This window comes from Mauremys reevesii, linkage group 1 (assembly GCF_016161935.1).
Source record: "Mauremys reevesii isolate NIE-2019 linkage group 1, ASM1616193v1, whole genome shotgun sequence".
NCBI lineage: Eukaryota > Metazoa > Chordata > Testudines > Geoemydidae > Mauremys > Mauremys reevesii.
Window position 1 is genome coordinate 210027851 of NC_052623.1, and position 21814 is coordinate 210049664.

Here is a 21814-nt window from a genome sequence, read left to right on the forward strand (position 1 = left end):
CCCTGCTCCAGAGGGCCCGAGGCGTAGGGTTGAGCTAACCCCGGACTCTTGTCGCCCACCTTTAGAGGGGACAAGGAGCGAGTCGGTGTGGCTCCCCTCCGGGCTACAGGAGGGTTGAGCCCCGACTCGCCAGATTACATGCCCCATTGAGATAAATGGGGCAGTTAACACCTCTTAGAACTACTGTTTCAGGCTGCTGGCAGACTCAGGAACACTACCCGCTCCGTTTACAATCAGGTTGTGTTTCTACATTTATCTGTAGAACCATTAAGTCAAGATTTTTTTAAATCTAGATTCTGCAGCAAAATTCTACAATGATTTTCATAAAATACACACAATCCTGCCTACAGTATAATTTTACTTGACCCAAGGGGCAAGAATGTTACTACTTCCCGCAGGAGACTGTTCTACTTTCTAATCCTATATAGAATGGGGAAAGAGAAAATCTCTAATTTCTATGACTCTGGTGATGGAACCCTCCATTTCTCACTACACTAGAGTTGAGATATTACCAAATAATGGACAGACAGTTTTCAGAAAGAACATTTTTCGTTTAGTATTACACTCAGTTTACAGGTCATAATGAAATACTGTTAGAAATATTCTATATTCATACATTTCTAGCAAAATATACTTTTATAAACCATAAGGCACCTTTAAGACTTTGTAAAGTAACACACTGCTCATGATAAAATTCCACAAGAGGGCTGAATTAAAGCCCCTTAATCCTTTAGTGTTCAGTACAAAATCACCAATGCTCTCTTCAGAAATACAAAACAATCAGAGGTTTCCAAGATGGAGTTATTCCTGTATTAGAGTGCACCCTGAAGAAGTCTATTTGAAGTATCTTGGAACTATTCAAGCAGAAGGAAAAAAAAATCTCCCTGGTGTGAATAAAATGCATTAAAAACAGTTATTTGAACTGGGTAACAAAGATGCATTGTGGGGATTAAGTTTCATTACTCAGTGGATTAAATCCCTTCCATTCATTACTGCCAACAGGAGTAAGGAACAAAAAGAGGTCAATTCCTCCCCATACAATTCAATCAAAGATTTTAAAAGCAGACAGTGAGCAGGACAGAAGTCCATGAGAAATTGCATTTGGCCACTGCAGAACTCATTCAGATATTCCTTATTGACTTCTGAAAGTCTAGCCTCTATCTGAACAGAGAGATACATAAAAGAATTGGCAACTGTATAAACTGCTTCGCATCAAGTAGATATTTTTTTTCTTTTTTTTAATAAAACGTGATCCCACTGTTCACATTAACTACCTGCACTCAGAAACTCACCATCAGCTCTCCTTGGCAAAGAGATGGAAATACCTGTCAATTTCATTAACGCTTTAAAAGATATATGTATTAAACATTTAGCTACAGAATTATATCTAATCTCTGCAGCTTTCCTTTAAATACAGTTTAAGGTAAGTGACTACATTATCTGAACAATACAAAGGATTGCATGAACAAGAGTGAATGCAAAACTAAAACATACAACAGCCTTCAACACCAACTTGTCTCCCACACAACATGCTCAAAGTAGCTTGCCTTCCACTTCCACCCACCAGCTTCTCTTTTCATTCTGGGATGCGGGGGTGGGAAGAGGAGGAAGAATAGTGCTCTGCAATGTTCCTTAATCTGTATTTCAGCTGAAGGAAAGTAGTAAGCTTTTTCAAGGCACAAGTTGCTGAAACCATGGAATAAGATTCTCACACAGATTTTGCTTAACGCCTAATGTAGGCAATGACAGCCTTCGTGCGTGGCCTCCAATATGCAAAGTTATATTGTAAAAAGTGAAAAGAAGCTATCCTCAATTAGAGGACACAACAGAAAGATTGAGTGAGAGGCACTATGGAATTCACACAAGTTTAGGCGCACATTTGCGCCACTGGGGCCAGATGAGTTTAAAGAACAGTGGAGGGCAATGCACTTGGTCCTTTAGACAGGGGGATATGGCTGTAGATCTATACTGGTGGCAAGGCTCAGTGAGATGCTTAGCATGTATTCCCAATCAACAGGAGGACACCGATGCACCAGTTGCAAAGAGGAGATAAGGATGAGTCAGAAGGAGACACTAACAGCAGCCTAGTATAAAAAGGGAGATAAATACCAAACCGGCTCAATACTAGGGTTGTAATAAACTAACATCTACAGTAGATGAAGACCTTAAATCTGGAACAAAGGAAGACAGTACTCAGATCTTCGAAAAATCCCTCCCTGACAAAAATAATTTTAATTTTTGGGGGGGGAGTATGTAAATATGTAAGTGGAAATCAAGGGAGAGAGCAGAGTGTTGAAGATGATACGAGAAAGATTTGCTGATAAATACAGCATTGGAGTCAATACACCCAGAATAGCACAGTTACAGTCTCGCTGATTTACCGCAGTGTAATACCCCAGAACAAGAACAGTCTTCTTTGCTTCATATGGTGCTAAAGCCAATCACAGTAGTGAAGTGTCATGCTATCAAAAACCCCTTTAGACAGGTTTCCCCAGACATGGCAGGTCTGCTCTCCCCGATTCCCTTTACACAGATCTTCATGGTAGTTTAGTGATAACTCTAGCCCCACCACATCCCCATGTAGGCAAGGCATTGAGTTAGTTCTTCTTAGCAGCATCATACCAAGCAATTCCAGATTTGCTCAGATGTGCTGCCGCTTACAGGACTGTTTCTAATGAGCCCCTCAGGAAAGAGCCTCCGGCTCTGCATTTCCACTACTGCTTTAGTGACAGGTTTCTTTTCTAGTCCATCACTTCCTTTTATCCAAGAAGAACTTTCTGCATCCTGTGTGCAGCAACAATGGCTTCATCCTCTGAATCAGACTCGCTTTGGGAAGTGGAGCTCTGAGAGGCAGAGCTGCAGGGGGAGGAGCATTCTGGGGAGCACAGATAGTGCATCAGCGGCAGGCGGTACTTCCCACAGAAGTCAACAAACTTGATTTGTCGGACACAGCTGTCGAAGTAGACACCTACAAGGGGAAGGAAAGCAAGGCAGTTTTTAGAACAATGACTCAGCGGTTTGCTGTGGAGCATGCAGGTTTCACAGCAATGAGCAAGCCAGCCATGATTTCTAATGCACCTGCCTCATCTTAGGGATGAATTCAAACAGCAAAAGTTAGGGAAATAAGGATTTTTTGATGGGGAGGAGCGTATCTGTGTGCTGAAGTGGAAACTGAAAAGATCAGTTTATGTGCAGCTTCTAGTACAGGGGTCGGCAACCTTTCAGAAGTGGTGTGCCGAGTCTTCATTTATTCACTCTAATTTAAGGTTTCGCATGTCAGTAATACATTTTAACATTTTAGAAGGTTTTTTCTATAAGTCTAATATATACATACAATAGTTTAATTAAAATAAATAACATTTTTAAAATGTTTAAGAAGCTTAATTTAAAATTAAATTAAAATGCAGAGCCCCCTGGACTGGTGGCCAGGACCTGGGCAGTGTGAGTGCCCCTGAAAATCAGCTCGCATGCCATAGGTTGCCTACCCCTGTTCTAGTAACACATTTATTGGATTTTTTCAGAGAAAGTAGCAGTTTGCCAGGTATCTGCATCCCATGCATTTTATACAGTGGCCCCACTGCCTAACTTTGCCAACGATTTTCTCACCCTAGGATAGTGTTTGCTAAGTAGTTGCTGAAGTGGCTGGAAGTGGGGCGCTGGAAGTGGGGCACCAAAAGTCAGGACACCTCCACTGATTCATTGTGTGGCCTTACAACTCAAGGGACTTAAATTCTTAGTTTTCCCACCTGTAAAATGGAGATAATACTTAGTAGTTACCTCCCAAGGGTCTGAGAGAATTCATGTTTTTAAAGTACTTGATACACCCAGGTGAAAGAGTTACAGAAGGGCAAAGTACTATTTGAAGAGAGAAACAATGGCCAATTCATTCCACAGAAAAGGAAAATTCTCTAAGAATTAAGAGGGAATGTCATGCTGGGGACTGTCAAACATGTCTTTAAATGTTAAATCCATTTACCCGCTGTATTTTCCAGTCTACCAGGCCCCTTCTAACAGTTATCAATAGTGTGTGTATATAAATAAAAGCTCTCTCCCTCATAACCCCATTTCTCTTCTGCTTGAGTGAAGTTACCATGCTGAACTTGGATGCTATTTTCCATGAGAACAGAACAGAACAATGCCATAACACACAGTTATGTTCTCCTCCTACTGCAGGGAGATTGTTCTTATTCAGACACAGGCATTTTCAGAAATGTTTCTAGAGGTGTGTTTGTGGTTTTTTTTTTTTTTTTTTTAAATTGTAGCTGCCTCTGAGTTAACTATGCCTCTGCAGCATTTGTAGCAGCACACTGCTAGTTCATGATAAAGTGAAACCAATCGATCTATTTTCATCGTCCAAGATGTGTGAAATGCAAGGAAACAAATTCCTCTCCCACTCAATGCAACCCAATCTCTGGCCTCTCCATCCTCCACCCACTCCCTGTTTTGAAGCTATCATATTAAGTGGTAAGCAGCAGACAGAACCATGACCAAAGAAGTTGTAGTTAAGGAACAGACTAAGAAATAGACCATTTGAATTAGAATAAATCCCTTGCAAAGTATTACTTGGAAATCCCCAGTCTTGTACAATGCCTGTAAAACCCCTTGCATACAGGTTACATGTGACAGTTGAGCTCAACACTTCAGGAATCCCAGAACATGCTGGTACAGCCGCATAGTTCTAAAAGTGCATTTTGCGTACCAACTAAAACAGTTCTATCAAAAACAGTGCTCCTGTGCAGAGTTTGCAAACCAGTGCTAAGATTTTAAGCAATCAATGACCCTGCAGGGACTTTCTTGCTTAGGGTAGAGACAGCCCAAGTAAAGATGCAGTGACACAGTCCCTTGAGGAAGAGGATAAGACAATACCTGGGGCTACTGAAATGCTCACAGCAGGAACTGACTGGTATGACAACACATGCAATTAAGCTACTAAAAGAAGAGCTAGGTTAGAAAGAAACAGAAGAGCCATCAGGTGAGAACAGGGAGCAGAGAGCAGCTAACTTACCTCCACACTTAGGATTGGGGCAGTTGCTGGCTAGGCTCAAATATCTGACAAGATTCCCTGGGAGATCACTGGGAGCATAGGGAATGTTGCGGGTTTTCATGGTGCGTCCAGCTAGTTCCAAGAGACTTGGGGGATTATAAGTCAGATCACGGACAAAGCGAACAACCAGTGGGTTCCCTCGCAAACTCAGCTCTTCCAGGTGAACCAGGTTGAGGATCTCCCGGGGGAGGTATGTCAGCAGGTTGTTGTGAAGGCTAAGGGAACGTAGGGAATGCAACCTGAAAAATCAAGAGGAAGACAGTCAAGAGGAACAAGCATTACAAAGCACCACCCATTTACTACCTTTCTCACTAGCTTGTTTCCGTTGGCTTTTTCCTTTAAGTACACAGCCATGCTAGCAGAGCTGCAGGTCTAGCACACAGACTAGCCTATGCAGAACTTGGCTTGGCTCAGCTCCTCAATGCATGTTAAAGAAATAAGCAGGGTCTTAAATGTGTCTGTCAACCCACCCTAAAAAACTAGTATGGAACTAAATAGTGCTACACAAAAAGACTGCTTTTTAGAGGGATGTTTCCTTGCACCAAGGGTATGTATTCAAAAGGCTCCACACAATGCTCTGAATAGGTCACCGGTTCTCACTCATGTATTAAAGATGAGCATACTAGGAGTTAGCCAACTCTGGCAAACCCCATGCTTTCATTGCCTGCACCTGCATTACCACATGCTCAGATCCTGTCAGAGCTCAAGCTAAGCAAGGTCAGACCAGGTGAGAGTGACTGGGAGACACAACACGCTGAATTTTTGTATGTAGAGCTCTCCCCTCTGTCAGCACCAAACCAATATTCCTCATACTGCATAAGGACATCTTACTGCCAGAAGAGTCATCTTTCAAATGAAACAAAACTAAGGTTATGAACACCTGACGTCAGAGATCCCATGTCAAGAGTAGTAATGCTAAACCTTGCTATCCTGATCAAATTCCAACTTGGAAACCCCCATGCTTTTATCACCTTAGCTTGGAGTGTCAATTGCAAAGGGTATTCTTTATTTTCTGTCTTGAACTACTGTGTAGATTTTTTTTCTATTTCGTAGGAGATAAAACAAATCTTACATTCAGAGGTGTGTTGTGAGCCTTAGTGAACGTTTTAAACATTCTGATATCCTTGAATGAGATGCTATACAAGAGTATCATGCAAATAAGACCAGGAAAAGATTTTGGGTAGAAGGCAAAGGAGGCTGAGCACAATATGATGAAAAACATACAGCGTGGCATTTATTTTTGCTATTGGCATTTCAACTTTCACATTTCCTGTGTCTGTGCTTAGATGTTATGGTGATGGCTCCTATAACAAATCCTAAAATGGACATTCACTTTCACAATATTTTGAATTTACAAGTCCTCCTTGCATTGCCTGGTGCTGAGAATCTCCCCCTGCAGACCTAACCTGTGATTAAGAACTAAAGAGCATCCAGATCTTCTCAGATACTCATATCCACACTTGCAGAATAAAGCGGTTTGAGCACTGGCTGGTGGCTGAAGACAGCAAATTAATTGGATATACTCACTGTGCCAGCTGAGGAGGAATACTCTGGATCTTGTTGTCAGACAGCACTAGGTAACTTAGAGAAGGCAGGTTTGCTAACTCAGGTGGGATTGAAGTAATGAAATTCCCTCCAAGGTACAAAAACTCTAAACTGAAAGAGAAGACGACTTCATTACTTGGTTAATCTTATTTCTGCAGTTTCACTTAGCGCTTGGTCTCATTTAGTTTACGAGAGATTTACAGCTTGCACTGCAGATAAAACAATTTTCGTTGAGACATACCATATGAAGAGAAAGTTGACATACTATCAATGACCATAATAAGATGATAGTGGAGCAGCTCTTCTATAGTTAATGTTGACTCTCTAAGTGCACCAAAATCCACATTGCAGCTTAGATGGTATTGAAATCTGCTGTGTGGAATAGGATTAGCATCCAAATTTGGGGTCATTTGACTGAGAGGTTCCTGAGCTACATCTCAAAAATAATCAGCTATTTACAAAATCACATGGATCTAATTTTTTTCCATGTACACCTTGTGCTCAAATTACTGCTCTAACCCTCCCTACACTGATCTCAGCTACAGCCTGGGATTCCCCACCCTTTTAGGGATATACTACTGAAAAAGTTATTAGGAACATAAGAACGGCCATACTGGGTCAGACCAAAGGTCCATCTAGCCCAGTATCCTGTCTTCCGACAGTGGCCAATGCCAGGTGTTCCAGAGGTAATGAACAGAACAGGTAATCATCAAGTGATCCATCCCGTCGTCCATTCCCAGCTTTTTGGCAAACAAAGGCTAGGGATACCATTCCAACCCATTCTGGCTAATAGCCCATTGATGGCCCTATCCTTCATCTCCATGAATTTATCTAGTTCTTTTTTTAACCCTGTTATAGGTCTTGGCCTTCACAACATCCTCTGGCAAATAGTTCCACAGGTTAACTGTGCCTTGTGTGAAGAACTATTTCCTTTTGTTTTAAACCTGCTGCCAAGTAATTTCATTAGGTGACCTCTAGTTCTTGTTACGAGAACTAGAGGTCTTAAGGGTTTATTAAGAGTAAAGTTTGTAACACCAGGTCAGCACAAGCTGAATGGATGAACCTAATGGAGTGAAATGAACATGTGCAGCAAGAGAATGGCTCTGTTGAAGCCAGAGGGTTTCCAGTCTGTTGTCGCAGTAACTGGATAGCTCAAGGTGATATGCTGTGGTCACTGAACCTGACCTGAGCTTAGATAAGTGTAACTATATTTATGTGTATGGTGCGATATTCGCATATAGCTGTGTTAAGACTCTTCTTGGGTGTCAGAGTATATGGTTTATTTTATCACATCAGGGCTTTTGCATTTAGAAAGGGAACAGAGGGATGCTCAGCTAAGCTCAATAATGATGTATTTACTCAGAGAAATGAGGACCACTTCTGACATAGCACTTTCATGGTTAGATCGAAAGTGCTTTAAAAAGGAAGTTTGTCTCATTATCCCCTTTTTAATAACTAAAGCACAGATAGGTGATGTGATTTGCCCAAGGTCGTCCTAGAGGCCAGTGGCTGAGCCAGAAACAGAATTTAGAGCTCTCAAGTCCCCAGCCAATGTTCTATCCACTAGGCCACAATGCTTCCCCACCTCAATGAACTAATATTCCAAGGGTTTGTCCATATGTGTTAGAATATGACCTGGAGAAATCATGGTAACTGATGCCACATAAAACATTCAGTGGAGACAGACTGATTTATGATAAACACAACAGTTCCTTTCTCGGCTGAGTACTAACTCATGTTTAACATCCTGTTAGTTACCATACCTCAGGGCCATGCTCTAACGTTTAGTTTCCCAGCGTAGAAGCGCTCCAACATTTGGATCTATCCTTTTTTTTACAACTAATGATGCCTGTCCTCACTGCCCAAAGATGCTGGCTAGCATAAAACTTAACAGGTGGCAGTGGAGAGATCTGCCCAGAACTTTAGATTCAGATATGAGATCAAAATTTCCCTAAAACAAATTTTAACAGGAAGTTTCCCCATCTGGTCTGCAAGTGGAGCGAGGAAGTAAGAGTTTAATCTGATAATACACTTATGCCCACCACTTTCTATGATTTGCCATTTCTACAGAGAACAACACAGCTGCTGCTGAGATGCAACAAATTTAAGATCAGTCTCCTGAAACTATTGGTAAAATGTTTGAAGAAAGGAATTCTAGTGGGTTGCCTCTAACATCGTATCTTTACCATAGCTCCAGTTGCAAGTCTACCCACACACTTAGCACCTGGCTTATTTTTTAGTGTACATTTGGTATTAAATATGTTAGAGCGCACATACTTTGGCGCTCATTGCATCAAAGGGTATGCACACAGCTCTCAAACATCACAGAAGACTCTATAGCAGGTTTTCTCAAACAGGGGTCGCCGCTTGTGTAGTGAAAGCCCCTGGTGGGCTGGGCCGGTGTGTTTACCTGCCCCGGCCACAGGTCCGGCCAATCGCGCTCCCACTGGCCGCGCGGATTGCTGCTCCGGGCCAATGGGAGCTGCTGGAAGTGTCGCAGGCAGAAGGACTTACTGGCCGCTGCTTCTAGCAACTCCCATTGGCCCGGAGCAGCGTTCCGCGGCCAGTGGGAGCCGTAATCGGCCGGACCTGTGGACGGGGCAGGTAAACACACCAGCCCAGCCTGCCAGGGGCTTTCACTACACAAGCGGCGACCCCAGTTTGAGAAACCCTGCTCTATAGCAGAGCTAAATGAGTAACTGAAAAACTGAAAAATCCAGACAAATTTTTTGTTTCATTTCAAACCAAACACTGAATTATTTTGTTTTTTTCCTTGCTAAAATGAGAAGCAAAACAAAAACCCTCTTTGGGTCAAACAAAGTGATATTTCATTTCTAAACACAATGTCAAAACAAAATATTTCAGCCTTTAAAAAAAAACCAACAGTTTTTTTCAGCTGAAACCACCCTGATGTGAATTGATTAATAATTTTGGTGATTGCTCTACTCAGCAGCCTGCTCTGTACGACCCAGCTACATTAATTTGAGCCTTTCACGCAGTCTCAGCGCTCGGTTGCGTGTTAATCAGAAGTATGAAAGACAACAATAACTGCTGCATGAAAATAGTGAAGTTAAGAAAGTGGATGAGAACCAGTTTAGTTTAAGTGTTCTTGATATCCAATTGATTTGAAACATGATGATTCCCCTTTCATTTGCACTGATGTAGATCTGGAGTAACTCCCCTGAAGAGTTTCAGAGTAGCAGCCATGTTAGTCTGTATCCGCAAAAAAAACAGGAGTACTTGTGGCACCTTAAAGGTGCCACAAGTACTCCTGTTTTTTTTCCCCTGAAGAGGAATTCAACTACCCAACGAGTGGTACAACTGCAAGAATAGAATACTCAAGTTCCAAACAGCAAAAATCAAGATGCCAACTGCTATGTTTACTTAAGCTATTAACAATTTCCACTGAGATCCTTTTATGTAATGACTTTGAGGCAAGTCTGAGTAGCATTACAAAGATTGAGGCCCATTCTTTTGAAACCCATCTGTGAAGACGCTTACTCCGACTGCAGGTGTATATATCAGAACCACAGTAGCACTGCCTCACACTAAGGGTTACTATACAAGGGCAGTCAGTCTGGAATAGCTATTTTGGAGTAACTGCATATGTAGGTGCTCTTATTCCAGAATAAATTGCCTTATTTGAAGTGGTTTAAGCTAATTTGGAATAAGACACTCTTATTGTGGAATAAGAGCATCCACAAATGTAATTTTTCAGAAATATTTAATGCACTCTAAATTCTTATCCTACCTTATTCCAGATGAATTTTCACATGTATGCAAGCCCCCAAATATTATCTCTGCCTCCACTAGAAGAGAGGCAATGTTAAGTTACATTACACATGCCAGTTTGCAAATAATGGCTCCTCCAGGGCACATCAAATGAGCAATATAAAGAACCATGAATTACTAGCAGCAAGAGTGCATGATTCTTTTATTTTACTCCCATATAATAGTTTGTGGAAAGAAGTTAAACAGCAAAATTGGGCAATACATATCAAACAGCTGACACAGTTTAAAGTGACCTGTGAGGAAAAGAATAGTGAAAAGAGAGCATAAACCCAAAGAAGCAGAAGGTCTGTAAGGTTAGTTTGTCTGCTTATTTCTCTCTCTCAGCACTACTGATGTCAAGTCTTGCTTTTGTTGTTTTTGACAGAGGACTTAAAGTGAGATATACCTATCTCATAGAACTGGAAGGGACCTTGAAAGGTCATCGAGTCCAGCCCCCTGCCTTCACTAGCAGGACCAAGCACTGATTTTGCCCCAGATCCCTAAGTGGCTCCCTCAAGGGCTGGACTCACAATCCTGTGTTTAGCAGGCCAATGCTCAAACCACTGAGCTATCCCTCCCAAAGTGGATTGGGAATGTTTTCATAACTCAACTGAACAAGTCAAGGTGAGGAAACTTAAAACTTACCTCTTTGCGCAGGCTGCCCACACAGTACATTAGTGTACATAAAAGTGTGGAGTAAATACTAATCCAGGGATCGGCAACCTTTGGCCCGCGGCCCGCCAGGGTAAGCACTCTGGCGGGCTGGGCCAGTCTGTTTACCTGCCGCATCCGAAGGTTCGGCCTCTCCAGGCCAATGGGGGCAGCGGTCAGCACCGGCCCATGTCGCTTCACACAGCCTCCATTGGCCTGGAGTGGTGAACCGTAGCCAGAGGGAGCCATGATCAGCCGAACCTGCAGATGCGGCACGTAAACAAACTGGCCCGGTCCACCAGGGTGCTTACCCTGGCGGGCCGCGGGTCAAAGGTTGCTGATCCCTGTACTAATCCATACCTGTGTGTCGCACACTAACTGGCCAGTATGGACCTTGCTGGCATGCACTAGACCAGGGGTCGGCAACCTTTCAGAAGTGCTGTGCCGAGTCTTCATTTATTCACTCTAATTTAAGGTTTTGCGTGCCAGTTATACATTTTAATATTTTTAGAAGGTCTCTTTCTATAAGTCTATAATATATAACTAAACTATTGCTGTATGTAAAGTAAATAAGGTTTTTAAAATGTTTAAGAAACTTCCTTTAAAATTAAATTAAAATGCAGAGCCCCCCGGACCGGTGGCCAGGACCCAGGCAGTGTGAGTGCCACTGAAAATCAGCTCGCGTGCCACCTTCGGCACACAAGCCATAGGTTGCCTACCCCTGCACTAGACGTTTACTTTCTTTGTATCTGTGTTATGCTCTTATTGGTTCTTCAAAGACTCTCTGAGAACATACTTTATTTCTAATGTAAACAGTCAGAAATGCTTTTGAGGGGTGCATACTACCATCCAGGTTCTCTTTACACATTGAAGTAGCAAGAGAGGGCACATGCCTGGTTACTTTTAACTTTACAGATAGCTTGGGAAGCTGTGAGTATATTTATTAGGCTTGGTCTACACTAGAAAAAGTGACCTTTTGCTATATTGTGACCAATAGGCTGTTTTTCTAAGGCAAAAAAACCACTCAGGTATCTGTTAATAGTGAAACTCCCCAGCTAGAGAACAGTATTTTCACTTATTGGTACATGGACCAGCACTAGCATTTCGAACTGGAGCCTGATATTCTAGGCTTCTAGTGAGCTTCTGTGCTGCGCCCCACTGTATCACCACTAACAAAGCAAAAGCTACTCTTGACTGTTAAACTGAAACCTGCAGCAACCCAAGCTCTATTGCACAGTGTAGGCACAACTGAGATTGTAGTCTGAAACTAGCACAGGAGGTGAATAGGTTAGGAACATGCACCTAGTCACCTCAATGGCCAAATTATACAGCAGTTCACCAAATGAGAATTAGGGGTGAGTATACAGAGGACTAGAGACATGGGGGAGAATTTAGGCCTTGTCAAGGTAAGAAAGTTGTACGAATTTAACCTAAGGGTACGTCTTCACTAGCAACGTTAAAGTGCTGCCGTGGCAGCAGTTTAACATGGCTGTGTAGTCACGGCACTCCCAACGCTACAAAAAACCCACCTCCACGAGGGGAATGGCTCCCAGCGGTGCTGCACTGTCTACAATGGCACTTTACAGTGCTAAAACTTGCAGCACTCGGGGGGCGGGGGGGGGTGCTGTTCACATCCCTGAGTGAGAAATTTGCAGCGCTGTAAAGTGCCAGTGTAGACAAGCCCTAAGTTAGTACAGAAATCAATTTAATTAAATCAGTGCAACTCCCTTGTGTGGTTGTTTGGTTTAAGAGTGCCTTAAAGAATTTATACGAAATCAGTATAAGGCACTCTTAAAACCAAAATACCACACAAGGGAGTTGCACTGATTTAACTTAATCAGTTTCTGTACCAATTTAGACAGACAAGACCTACAGGTGATTTGACACTTCTCTCCCCACTTTCCCACACATATACTCTTCTCAGACATCTGGGTTCTTGTTTTTGCATAAGAGGTCATTGCTTAAGTGTACATAGGTTCAAACTCTGAAGCACATTGAAGACTCCAGTAAGAGGACACAAGTTTCCACATGATTCACTATACTTACATCACATCTTCCTGAACCTTGCCCAGGGACATCAGCAGCCTATCCAGCATAAGGTAAACAGCTCAAGCTTCTGACAGAAGATCTAGATCCCTCTGAGTAGCTTAGCCAAGAGCAGAGCTCAGAAATTCTTTCCCTTATACCAAGCTATGCTTAACGTCTGCTTCTCTTCTTTGGAGGTTAGTGGAAATTGCAAAAAATAAACATCAGTTCCCTGACGCGGATGGATCACTTGAGGATTGCCTGTTCTGTTCATTTCCTCTGAAGCACCTGGCATTGGCCACTGTCGGAAGACAGGATACTGGGCTAGAGGGACCACTGACCTGACCCAGTATGGCTGTCCTTATGTTCTTTGGCTGCACATATGAAACTATTATTATAACCTAAAGTCAGACAAGATGGGAGGAAAGGAGAAGAAAAAAAAATAAGCTACTTAAAGTTCTATATCAAAGTGAAAATGTGGTACGTTAGTGAGGGAGACATTGCATGTCAGATAGATATTCCCACACCAACTATTTTTAATGGGATAAGCTCTCTTTCCCAAATAAAAAACTTAATCATTACTCACTACTTTCTCAGTCCAAGAAACAGCACTAGGCTAAATCATCAGAGGTTTGATTAAAACTGGAAAAATAACCTGAAATATTAAGTGGAAACCTGTAACGTTTAACATCCATGACTGGACAACTGTAGCATATAACCTGATACAGCACTAAAAAACACTTGATTTTGTCTATCTAGTTAGAATATGCCATAGTAGAGAAAGAAGTGCATTTTTAAACAGCTACCTCAAGCTGTTTCCTAGATTCAGCATTTACCAGATAACAGGGGTGTATGAGTGTTAAATTGTCTGATGCAATTAGATTATGTTACCAGTGTTTCAAATGGGGTGGGCTAGCTCAAATGAGCCAATCATTTAAAACCACATCTTTTCCCATAGCCTAGACATACACTCAGGACACAACTTCACTAGAAAAAAAAATAGGTGTGTTCTTAAATTACCTAACAGGAGGTAAAATCCAAGTGAAAGCATTAAGGCTGTTTGTCACTATCACATAAGGTAGAGATGCTGCGGGCACCTAGGGGTTTATCCTGACCATGCTAACTCATGAAAACCACAAACAGCCTTGCCTTCATGACAGGTTTCAGAGAGGTAGCCATGTTAGTCTGTATCAGCAAAAACAATGAGGAGTCCTTGTGGCACCTTAGAGACTAACACATTTATCTAGGCATAAGCTTTTGTGGGCTACAGCCCACGTCATCTGACACATGGCGTGAAAATCCAGTAGGCAGGTATATATACACAGCACATGAAAAGATGGGAGTTGGGGGGAGGGGGGGGGTGAGTGCTAACAAGTCCAATTCAATCAAGGTGGATGTGGCCTATTCCCAACAGTTGACAGGCCCTATGGGACACCTGGGCTAGGCTGAGGTGTTAAAGGGGAGTTTGACAAAGGCGCTAAGGCAGGGCAGCTCGCGCTTTGTAGAGACACCTTCTGCCCTAGCCTCGCCACCTCCTCAGGGGCGGCACCAGCAGCAGCAGCTCGCCGTGGCAGCGTGCGGGGCGGCGCAGGGACCAGCGCACCTGTGTTCTCCTCCCCGCGCTTGAGACGCCCCAGCCGAAACGGGGCCAGGAGTCCTGCCTGGCACCGCCAGAGCGGCCCGGGGCGCTCAGCGGCCCCAGCCCCCGTGGCCCGGCTCTCACCTGCTGAGGGCCTGGATCTCGGGCGGGATGCTGTGCAGCCGGTTGCCGCCCAGGCTGAGGCTCTGCAGCCCCCGCAGGCCCAGCAGCGCGGCGGGCAGCTCGGCGAAGCGGTTGCCGCTGAGGTTGAGGACGCGCAGGGAGCGGGCGAGCGGGGCCTGCCCCAGCCCCTTGGGCAGCGCGCCGGGCCCGCCCAGCCGGTTGTTCTTGGCCAGCAGGGTGCGGAGCCGCGGCAGCTCCAGCAGCTCGGCCCCCAGCGCCGCCAGCCCGGTGCCGCTCACGTCCAGCACCTCCAGCGCCGGGAACCAGCGCGCCAGCCCCGCGGGCAGCGGGCCCGACAGGCGCCGCGACAGCACCAGCCGCCGCGTCTCGCCGCTGCGCCGCGCCTCCAGCTCGGCCGCCACCGCGCCCGCCTCGCCCGCCCCGCGCCGCGGCAGCTCCAGCTCCAGCAGCCCCGCGCCGCCGCCGCCCCCCGCAGCCCCGGCGGCCTCCTGCGGCTCCATCCCGCTAGGCCCGAGCCGCGCTCTATCGCCCCGCCCCCTCGCGTCGCTGGGCTGGCGGCACGTGGTGCGCCATGCAGCGCGCGGGGCGGCTCTGCCCCCACCCCGGGCCGCGACCTGCCCGCGCGCTGCGGGCTCCTCGTGCGCTAGGCGGGTTCCCGCGCGCTGCCTCCTGCGTCACCGCGCCGCTGACATGCTCGCCCCGGCTGCAGCTGCGGGGTTCGCGCGGGCGGGAGCCTCGCTGGGAGCTGCCGGGGGACCAGAGCTCCCACAGGGAACGGGTCCCCCCCTCAGGCGTCTGTCCCTGGAACCCTGCAGTGCCCCGCTGGCTGCCAGCTCCAGAGTCCCACAGCCCCTGGGATGAAGCAGAGACTGGCACAGAGGTCTCTGCAAGTTCGGGGTTTGAAGCCCATGGCCTGTGTGACATAAGCCTAGCCTATGTATTATGCGTGGTGCGGGGTTCCCTGGGGCTGCCACCGGGCCGGGCTGTGTGTAGCTGCTAGTAGGGGGCCCCTGCGAAGCTGGTGAGCCTTGCACCGCTTTTTATTTTTCCACTCATTTTTAGACCCTTTCTGTGGGTGATTCTCTGCCTGCCCCCCCCCACCAGTTTATATCACTTGCATGTGTATCACCACCCCACACTTTTTGTTGGGAAGACCAAGCTTTACGGGACTGTAGATAAGCTCAGGTTTCAGAGTAGCAGCCGTGTTAGTCTGTATCCACAAAAATAACAGGAGTACTTGTGGCACCTTAGAGACTCCAGTCTATGCATCCGATGAAATGGGCTGTAGCCCACGAAAGCTTATGCTCAAATAAATTTATTAGTCTCTAAGGTGCCACAAGTACTCCTGTTCTTTTTGTAGATAAGCTCAGTCTCCGGCCTAAGGCTTTACCTGGCTTCTAGACCGATGGTGGCATGAGTTTGCTCCTGAGTCTGTCCATGCACAGCAGTGCGTATGGAGCTTATTGAAAGGGGTTGCAGATGTCAGAGGGGCTGTGCTGGCACCACTGACTGCACTCTGACTTCAGGCATCTTCATCTCAGATCACCATTTACAGCAACTGAGTTATTCCAGGGAGGAATTTAGCCCATAAAAGCCTCATTGATGCTGATGGGCATAGCCACTGTCCATCCTTGAAAAATGTAAGAAACAATCAAGCTCCTTTTTGTAGCCAGTAGTAGCTGTAAGAGTAGGAGCCACCACCCAAAACACAGGCACATGGCAAACCTTGAGTAGCTTGTGGTTTCCCTGGAGACCGAGAAAATGGGGCATTGAGTGGTGGAGTATGTGTGCATGAAGCTGCAGAAACACAGAGAAGGAATAAAGAAGGCTCAGACACAGCCAAAGAAACCTTGATAGCATGGCTCTGAGAAAAAATGCTAAAAGACAGAACTTTTGGGTAGAGCTTTTGGTTAGAGTGCTGACTGGAAAGGAGCTTGGGACTGTGAGCAAAGAAACTGTCTCCTGTTGTTTGGTTCCTCCTGTGTTCAGAGAAAAAACAATTTTGTACATTCTTTTAAAGTGAACAGGATTGCATAACCACCCCCCTCCATCGCTGACTATCATCAGTTTTGCCTCCTTATGGAGGGACGGCTTTGTACTCTGAAAATTGGCTAATCGCTGAGGTAAAAAAGTAATAACAATACCTTATCCATGTTAATTAATAACAGGACTGGAGGGAATTTCTTGAACTAAATTTCTTTTTATAGGCAATGGTTGTTTTTTAAACCAAGTTTTTGTTCAGAATTTTGTATATCAATATTTTGCATTACATATTTCATTTTTTTCATTTACATTTTAATAAAATTATTTTAAAATTGTTTTAACCATTTTGGTAACCATTTTGATAAAAAACATCATGAAAAATAAGTTCATTTTGAATTCTGGAGAAAGAAAAGAACTTCTTGCAATTTGTTTTTTTCATTTTTCAGCCAGCTCTAGTTACTAATATAACTTCAGATTACCCCCCCTCCCCAGTTTTGTTATGCTTTTGATTGTAAACTAGGACTCTGATCCTGCAGTTTACTCCATTAGCACATTGGGGCCAAATGAGTAATTGAGCCTAAACTGATGAAATGCACACCTTCTGGGTCCTTCAGCATGTATGTTATACTGATGTAGGCTTCCTTAAGCTCCTTAACTGAAGTGTAATTTACACTCCTCCCCTTTTAAATCACCTTTGATTTAGACACACTGACTGAAGGAAACACAAAGTTGGTGTAAAGGAACTGTAAGGCCTGCACTGGAGAATGCACCGAATGCAGAGAGCCTCCTTAGCACGTGCCAGCAGTCCTTCAGGAGGTGAAAGTAGTGAGTCAGAGGCAGGAGGAAGCATGGCCAAGGTTTTCCTATATGCCCATTGTTCCCCCGTGCCACAAAGATCATAGAGGTCATTGCAGCCAGGGTGCAAGTCCAACCTCTGGGGTTGAATCATTCTCTGGTAACCCCAAGATTGGGGTCCCCAACTCTTGGTCTTTGCATCAGTGTCTGCATGGGCACAGGAATTAATTCCCCTTAATTTATGTGAGGTCTACACTAAAAGGTAGTGTGAAAAATTCACACCCCTGTGCAACATAGTTAAGCCGACCTACCCCCGATATAGACAATTTTAGGTTGATAGAAGAATTCGAGCTAGCTACTGCTACTGCCTCTCGGGGAGGTGAAGTAACTATAGGGATGGGAGAACCCCACCCATTGCTATAGTGAGTGTCTACCCAGAAGTGCTCCAGCGGTGTAGCTGCAACCTTGCAGCTGTGCTGCTGTAGTGGTTTAAGTATAAACATAGACACAGCCTTAGTGCAATATTGAAGGGCCTAGAAAAAAGTATAAGATGCTGAGAGTCCCTTAGATGAGTGACTCTCAATCTTTCCAGACTATGTACCCTTTTCAGGAGTCTGATTTGTCATGCGTACCCCCAAGTTCCACCCCACTTAAAATACTTGCTTATAAAATCAGACATAAAAATACCGAAGTGTCACTGTACACTAGTACTGAAAATGTGCTCACTTTCTCATTTTTACCGTATAACTATAAAATAAATCAATTGGAATATAAATATTGTACAGTAAAAGCTGTGTTATCCAGCCCTGTACCAACCGGAAAGCTCTATAAACTGGCATTTCTAATCTTCATAGAAAGTCCCATTTATAGTCTGGTTGATGCGGGGCTGGCAGGCTCTCCGCTTGGCTCCCCAGAAGCAGCTACCTGTCCTGCCTGCTCCTAGGTGGAGGCATGGCAGGCAGGTCTGCGCACTGCCCCTGCACCAAACACTGGCTTTGCAGCTCCCATTGGCTGGGAACCGCAGCCAGTGGGAGCTGCGGGGGCGGTGCCTGCGGTTGGAGGCAGCGTGCAGAGTCGCCTAGCTGCACCTCTGCCTAGGAGCAGGTGGGACAGGTTGCTGCTTGCAGGGAGCTGCCCGAAGTGAGTGCCCCCCAGATCTGGCACCCCACCCCCATGCCCCAACCCCTAGCCCCGTTCCCCATGCCGCACCCAAACTCCCTCCCAGAGCCCACGCCCCACATCCCCTCCCATGCCCCAGCCCCGTGCCCTCTCCCACACCAAACTCCCTCCCTCTTAGTTAACCGGCATTTTTCACTTACTGGTACCCCACATTCCACCAACATGCTGGATAAAAAAGCTTTTACTGTACTTACTTTTCAGTGTATACTATATAGAGCAGTGTAAACAAGTCATTGTCTGTATGAAATTTTACTTTGTACTGGCTTCACTAGTGTTTTTTATGTAACCTGTTGTAAAACTAGGCAAATATCTAGATGAACTGATATATCCCCTGAAAGACCTCTGTGTACCCCCCAGGGGCACACATACCCCTGGTTGAAAACCACTGCCTTAGACTTCCCTGGGAATTTTTCCCATTGTTTGTAAAAAATGGAGTTCCTCAATGATTCATTGGCTATCTGCTGTAAATAGCTCCCATTGGAACTTCCTGAATCTGATGCTTGCTCGAGGAAGAGCAGTCAGCCTTAGACTGAAACGTTCCAAAGGAACATTGTTATTTGGCAGGTAAGCGCTTGATGCACTCTGTGCCCAGAATGACTGGGCATTACTTTACAGGGCATTTGAGCTCCTTGATTTCAATTTGTGGCCCTTTGGACACAGGTTAAAAGCTGTGTAATCAGTTATCACTTATCTGCATAAGCAGCAAAGTGTTTTCACAATGGGTAAATTGACATTCCCAAGCACTTTTCCTGAGAAATCAACCTTTAGGCCTAACAGAGACTGAGCTTAATAACAAAATAGGAGGGGCTGTGCTCTTTTATGCATCTTTATGATGCATAAAGCCACAATGAAAGGGTTTTTCATAAAGTTTTTTCTAAGTGGTTTTTACTTGAGAAATCTCAGAAATATCAAATTTGATTGTACTGCAGGACTCACTGGTGGTCTCCTAATATTTAGCACAAGCTTTTAAAAGGTTAGACTAAAAGGCTCTTCTCCACTCAGTTGGTAAACTTTCACTCTCTTGATTCTTGGGATGTCATAACAGCTAGCCAAAGACTCAAAAGTAATAAAAAAATTTTAAGTACATGAGAAGCAGGAAGCCTGATAAACAACTAGTGGGGCTACTGGATGATCGATACTAAAGGAGCACTCAAGGACAATAAGGCCATTGCAGGAAAACTAAATGAATTCTTTGCATAGGTCTTCACGGCTGAGGACCTGAGGGAGATTCCAAAACATGAGCCATTCTTTTTAGGTGACAAATTTGAGGAAATGTTCCAGATTGAGGTGTCAGTAGAGGAGATTTTGGAACAAATTTATAAACTAAACAGTAATAAGTCACCAGGACCAGATGGTATTCACCCAAGAGTTCTGAAGGAACTCAAATGTGAAATTGCAGAACTACTAACTGTAGTCTGTAACCTATCATTTAAATCAGTTTCTGTACCATATGACTGGAGGATAGCTAATGTGGTGCCAATTTTTAAAAAGGGTGCCAGAGGTGATCCTTGCAATTATAAGCCGGTAAGCCTGACTTCAGTACCCAGCAAACTGGTTGAAACTATAGTAAAGAACAAAATTGTCACACACATAGATGAACATGATTGTTGGGGAAGAGTCAACATGGTTTTTGTAAAGGGATCTTGGAGTCGTGGATAGAAAGTGGAAACATCCACTCAATGTGCAGCGGCAGTCAAAAAAGCTAACAGAATGTTGGGAATCATTAAGAAAGGGATAGATAATAAGACAGAAAATATCATATTGCCTCTATATAAATCCATGGTACGCCCACATCTTAAATACTATGTGCAGATGTAGTCGCCCCATCTCAAAAAAGATACATTGGAATTGGAAAAGGCTCAGAAAAGGGCAACAAAAATTATTAGGGGTATGAAATGGCTGCCATATGAGGAGAGATTAATAAGACTTGTACTTTTCAGCTTGGAAAAGAGATGACTATGGGAAAATCTGATAGAGGTCTATAAAATCATGACTGGTGTGGAGAAAGTAAATAAGGAAGTGTTATTTACTCCTCATAACACAAGAACTAGGGGCCACCAAATGAAATTAATAGGCAGCAGGTTTAAAATAAACAAAAGGAAGTATTTTTTTACACAGCACAGTCAATCTGTGGAACTTCTTGCCAGAGGATGTTGTGAAGGCCAAGACTATAACAGGGTTAAAAAAAGAACTAGATAAGTTCATGGAGGATAGGTCCATCAATGACTATTAGCCAGGATGGACAGGGATGGTGTCCCTAGCCTCTGTTTGCCAGAAGCTGGGAATGGACAACAGGGAATGGGTCACTTGATGATAACCTGTTCTGTTCATTCCCTCTGGGGCACCTGGCATTGGCTATTGTCGGAAGACAGGATTCTGGGCTAGGTGGACCTTTGGTCTGTCCCAGTATGGCCTTTTTTGTGTTCTTATGTAGTTCTTTGGTCACCATAAAGTCCTCCAGGTTTGAAAAAAAAAATTAACAATCAAATGTCTAATGACAAAAACAAGCAGAAAAAAATCCTTAATGTAAAATAAATCTTTCCATCTTCCTTTATTGATGACAAGGGCAGTAGCTTAATGTTTTTTATTTATTTTTTTCTTTGCAGGTCGCCTATAAACAGTGTGAATACAAAAAAAATCACTTCCCATCTGACTTGATCAAGCTTCACTTCCTTATTATCTGTGATGTCATAATCTGACTAGTTCTTCTGTTGTCCATAGAGTTTTCCAGGGTACACAACACCCAAATTTCTAACAACAAACCCAACCCAGCCTAAAGCACTTTAAGCACTTTTGTGATGGTGTTGGGAAATACCAACTAACCAACCCTTTCAGGCTTTATATATCATAAAGTCATAAAGGAACAAAAAAGTAAAATAAAATCCAGTGTGAAATAGCAGAGATTCTCACAAAGATGTATGAAATACTCAGTGAAATCCTGGCCCCATTAAGGTCAATGGGAGTCTCCCCATTAACATCAACAGAGTCAGGATTTCACCCTATGTTGTTATCTTTAATAGCAGCTACTGGCACTGAACATGGGAAAGTTGCCAGTGCATGTGCTAGCTTTCAAGGAAAGTGTGTGCCCTAGTGACTAG

General features: G+C 44.2%; 1 protein-coding gene across 1 annotated transcript; it reads right to left on the bottom strand.

Moving 5' to 3' along the window:
* Positions 1-530: 530 nt before the first annotated feature.
* On the bottom strand, positions 531-15259 carry LRRC58 (leucine rich repeat containing 58). The gene is made up of 4 exons (XM_039547517.1): positions 14760-15259; positions 6572-6700; positions 5006-5283; positions 531-2968 (listed from the first exon to the last, which is right to left on the bottom strand). Exons 1-4 carry the CDS (start codon positions 15257-15259, stop codon positions 2760-2762), a joined length of 1116 nt encoding a protein of 371 aa, XP_039403451.1. The 3' UTR covers positions 531-2759.
* Between the last annotated feature and the right edge of the window lie 6555 nt (positions 15260-21814).